At 36.1% G+C, this 4,870-nt stretch overlaps 1 protein-coding gene across 1 annotated transcript; it reads right to left on the bottom strand.

Moving 5' to 3' along the window:
- Positions 1 to 868: 868 nt before the first annotated feature.
- On the bottom strand, positions 869 to 1,843 carry LOC114887606 (olfactory receptor 4P4-like). The gene is given in 4 exon segments (XM_029209393.1): positions 869 to 1,051; positions 1,054 to 1,148; positions 1,151 to 1,549; positions 1,552 to 1,843. Coding segments are annotated over 4 exon segments (969 nt in total).
- Positions 1,844 to 4,870: the final 3,027 nt, after the last annotated feature.

Raw genomic sequence — 4,870 nt, 5'->3', positions numbered from 1 at the left:
AGCTTCTGTAAATTAAAAAGACTAACAGCTTCCTATTCTTTTCTTTAAAAAATACTATTGTAGTTATACATTTGTTTCCTTGTTTGTTTCATTGTCTGTCTTCTCCTTTGGTCTCCAGCCTCACTGAGGGCAAAGACTTCCTGGTTTGTCTGTCACTACAGTTATATGCATTCTCTATCCTGAGTTGGATCCAACTTAGACTTTTTAGAGATAGGTGACAGTAGATATTTTTATATGGATGAATTTATGAGACCATTTTGTTTTTTGCTATAGTTCTCTATACTTTTTTAGATTTTCTACAATATACATATACGAAATTCAGTCAGAAAAAGCATATATTTTTAGAAAGGGGTTTGCCATACAGAGATAAATCAAGAAGCTATCTGAGAACCTGGCAAGAGAACTCATGGGGGCATGTGGGGTTCCCAAAAGAACTGTTTTAAAGAATAGGAGTCTTTTCTAGGAATGAACTAGAAATTCCAATGCCCTAACAAGATTTTTTTTTTTTTCCTCAGAAAAAATAAATCATAAATCCTGGGTCTACTTGCTGTACTTTTAATTCTGGCCATAGTGTTCTCATGTATTTCCCATTGCAGCTCACCTCAGCCTCCCTCAGCTACCTAATTCTGCCCTGTCCTGAAAAATGAGCATTATATACACATTTCTTCATAGTCCCTGTGTCCCATGTCTAACCTCAGTGCTTTGGATCCTGATGCAATAGGAAAATATAATTATGAACTTTGGCATAACTATTTATTAGGGAGAAATTGAAGCTATGGTTTATATCTATGGCAAAGTATACTGATGGGAAATTTCTAAACCCTCAGAGATATTGGGACCTAGTCTACATATGTGATGTGAAGTTTAGCTATAATGTTTGAAACCAAACTTTTCTCATGGCATTTTTCATTTCTGAATTCCTCAGTGTATAGATTAAGGGATTGAACATAGGAGCGATGATGGTATAAGATCGTGCAAATATTTTATCCTCAGGGAAAGTGGTGGGTGGTCTAAGATAGGTAAATATTGAAGGACCAAAAAATAAAACTATATCACAGTGACATGAGACCCACAAGTAGAGAGGGCTTTGCATTTTCCTTCAGCTGAGTGATTTCTTAAAGTGAATAATATAATTACATAAGAGAAAATAAAATCACGAATGTCCTTAAGGTCACCATTCTTGAATTGACAAGCATAATGACACCAGTGATGCAGGTATCAGTACAGACAACTTTTATCAAAGGAAAAATATCACAAAAATAGTGATCAATTTTATTAGCACCACAGAAGGGTAACTGGATTATCACAGAAAACTGAGGAAAGGAGTGAACTGCCCCACAAGCCCAAGCAGCTAAGACTAGGAGATTGTACCTTGTCCTGTTCGTGATAATCACGTAGTGGAGAGGCTTTCGGATGGCAACATAGCGATCAAAGGCCATGACTGTAAGAATTAAGACTTCAGTCATTCCAAACAAGTGCTTGGAAAAGACCTGTAACATGCAATTACCGTAGGAAATGTTTTTTCTTTCCACTAGCAGGTCACCAATTATTTGGGTGTAATGCTGGAGGTATAGCAGATGTCCATGGAGGATAAGTGGCTGACGAAATAGTACGTTGGTTGGTGAAAAAGAGAACTGCGCCGAATGGAGATAAGGATCAGAAGGCTTCCTACCAACAAGGCAATATAACAGAATAAGAAGAGCACAAAACAAAATTTTTTTATGTTCTGGTCATAAGAAAGTCCCAAAAGAATGAATTCTGAGACGTTGCTCTGGCTCTCCCTACACTTCAGATTGGCATATATTATAAACAGATGGTTCAAATATCTGACAAGAAAAATCATGCATCTGTATTTTAAAATAGCAGCATAATAATATTAAATTTACCAAAAAATGACATCCAATGAATAACAATATTAATTATTGCTTATAGATAGGTCACACCACAAGTTGTCAGGTGAAGCTACTTTCCAGGACCTTCTTGAACAGATAAGCAGAAATTATTGTATTTAGTTACAGAGAGTGAGGCGTTCAAGGAGAATAGATTATATTGGAGCTTTCGAGGGATAAAGAATCTTAGAACAACCTATTTACCTGTGATGTATTAGTTTTTATTCCTGGATTTGATTTATTAACGTTTTGTTAAAGATTTTTATGTTTATGTTCATGAGACATAAGTCTTTAGTTTTCATTTCTTGCAGTACTTTTGTCTGATTTTTGTATTGGGGTAACGCTGACCTCATAAAATGGGTTGGGAAATGTTCCTTTTACAATTAAAGAAAATGTATAGAATTAGCATTATTTTAAAATTATTTATTTATTTTTGCCTGCCCCAGATCTTAGTTGCAGCACACAGGATCTTCGTTGAGGGACACGGGATCTTTTGCTGCGGTGCATTGCAGCGTGCGGGCTTCTCTCTAGTTGTGGCACATGGGCTCCAGGGAGCATGGTCTCTGTAGTTTGTGTCACACAGCCTCTCTAGTTGAGGTGTGTGAGCTCAGTATTTGTGGTGCGCAGGCTTATTTGCTCCGCGGCATGTGGGGTCTTATTTCCCTGACCAGGGATCGAACCAGCCTCCCCTGCATTGTAAGTCAGATTCTTTACCACTGGACCACCAGGGAAGTCCCAGAATTAGTATTATTGTTTGCTTAAATGTTTGGTAGAATTCAGCAGTGAAACTATCTGGCCAGGAGTTTTCTTTTTCACACAGTTTTAAATACAAATCCAATTTATTTGTTGGATATAAAGCTATTAGATTATACATTTCTTTTGTGAGTTCAGCACTATGTGTATTTCAAGGAATTTGTCTTTTATGACATGAAGTTGTTTACAGTATCCCCTTATTATCCTTTTATGTCTTCAGGATGAGGGGTGACGTCCCCTCTCATTTGTGATGCTGGCAAAATGTGTCTTCTCTCTTTTATTCTTGGTTAGCCTGGATAGAGACTTATCGATTTTATTGTTCTTTTCAAAGAACCAGCTTTTAATTTTTTTTTTTTGATATTTTGTATTGCTTTTCTATTTACAGTTTACTTGGTTTCCCTTCTATTGTTTTTCTTCCTTTACCTTGATTTGGGTTTCATTTGTTCTTCTTGCTGTAACTTCCTAAGATGGAAATGGAAATTATTGATTTTAGATTTTTTAATGTATATCTTCAGTACTTTAAATTTCCTAGAAGCACGGATTTAACTTACTCTCACTAATTTTAGTGTGATGTATTTTTCTTTACTTCTAATTTTTAAAATTTCCTACAGACTTCCACTTTTACCCATGGGTTACTTATAAATTTATTGTTTAAATATAGAGATTTTCCATAAAACTTTCTGTTGTTGATTTCTACTTTAATCCTAGTATGGTCCAAGAAAGTGCATTGTATAACTTCCATTAATTTAAATTTGTTAAGTAAGGATTGTTTTATGTCCCAGAATATAGTATATTTTGGTGAATGTTCCACGTACACTTAAGAAAAATGCATGTTCTGCTTTTTTTGGATGAAATGGTTTTTTTTGTTTGTTTGTTTGTTTTTGCGGTACGCGGGCCTCTCACTGTTACGGCCTCTCCCGCTGCGGAGCACAGGCTCCGAACGTGCAGGCTCAGCGGCCATGGCTCACGGGCCCAGCCGCTCCGCGGCATGTGGGATCTTCCCGCACCAAGGCACGAACCCACGTCCCCTGCATCGGCAGGCGGACTCTCAACCACTGCGCCACCAGGGAAGCCCTAAAATGTTTTTGTGGATGTCAATTAGGTCAAATTGTTTAATAGTGCTGTTTTCAAGGACTCTCTAGCCTTAGTGATTTCCTGCCTACTTTCTAACAATTACTGAGGGAAGTGTGGTGAAATCTCCAACTGTAATTGTGTATTTCTCTATTGTTCTATAAGATCTATCAGTTTTGAAACTCCGTTTTTAGAAGAATACACGGTAGAATGGTTCTGTCTTCTCAGACATTGGATCCCTTTATCAGTAAGTAATGTTCCCCTTTACCCCTGCTTCTTTCCTTTCCGGAAGTCTACTTTATCTGAAATTAGTATCTTTTTCAGCTTTCTTTGAATTCGTGCTTTCACTGTGTATCATTCTCCACCCTTTACTTTAATGTTTTCTATATCTCTGTCTTTTAACTAACATTTTTATATCACTCTCTCATAAAATAACTTTTGATATATTTGAATTAAAGTCTACCATCTTGCTAGCTCTATTTGATGTATTTCTTCTTTGCCCCTTGTTTTCTCTTAACATGGTTTCTCTAGTTTTCACTGAGTACTTGTTTATAATTACTTTTTATTTTCCTTATTGAATAATTATACCTCTTCTGAAAACTTAGTGGTTTACATAGAGTTTACAATATACTTTTAAGTTATATAACTTAAGATCTATCCCTACATCTTCAAATAATGTAATTTATCTTCCAGTGTAGTAAAAGAACTTTTTAACAGAATATTCCCAGTTTCTCCCTCTAGTTGCTGTGTCCCTATGGTCATACCTTTTAGGTTTCCATACACTATAAACAGCTAATGCTTTATTGCTGTTATTGTTTCAGTCAGTTATCTTTACAGCAATTAAAAAATTTTTAATGTTTGGATAGTGTGTGGTAAAAATGATGGCTAGAAAGAACCCTGTGGTACCAGTTTTGACACAGAGATACACACAGATTTTAGTATAAATTAATTTTTTAGCTTAATACACACACATACACAGGTGGATAGTACAGACCAATTGTAGATATATGTGCACGAAAAGCTAATAGACATGCCAATATTACCTAGTTTTGCCTGCTGGGAGGCACAGACATAATGACATCCCAGGTGCAATAAGCATACCCAGCAAATCCACTGCCAGTATCTTGGTTTCTAAATATTATTCTCTAATAAAAAGG

The sequence above is a fragment of the Monodon monoceros genome, unplaced genomic scaffold (genome assembly GCF_005190385.1).
Source record: "Monodon monoceros isolate NGI ecotype Baffin Bay Population unplaced genomic scaffold, NGI_Narwhal_1 Super_Scaffold_7, whole genome shotgun sequence".
Taxonomy (NCBI): Eukaryota; Metazoa; Chordata; class Mammalia; order Artiodactyla; family Monodontidae; genus Monodon; species Monodon monoceros.
Note: the sequence above shows the minus strand (reverse complement) of the source record. Positions and strands in the feature narration are given on the sequence as shown.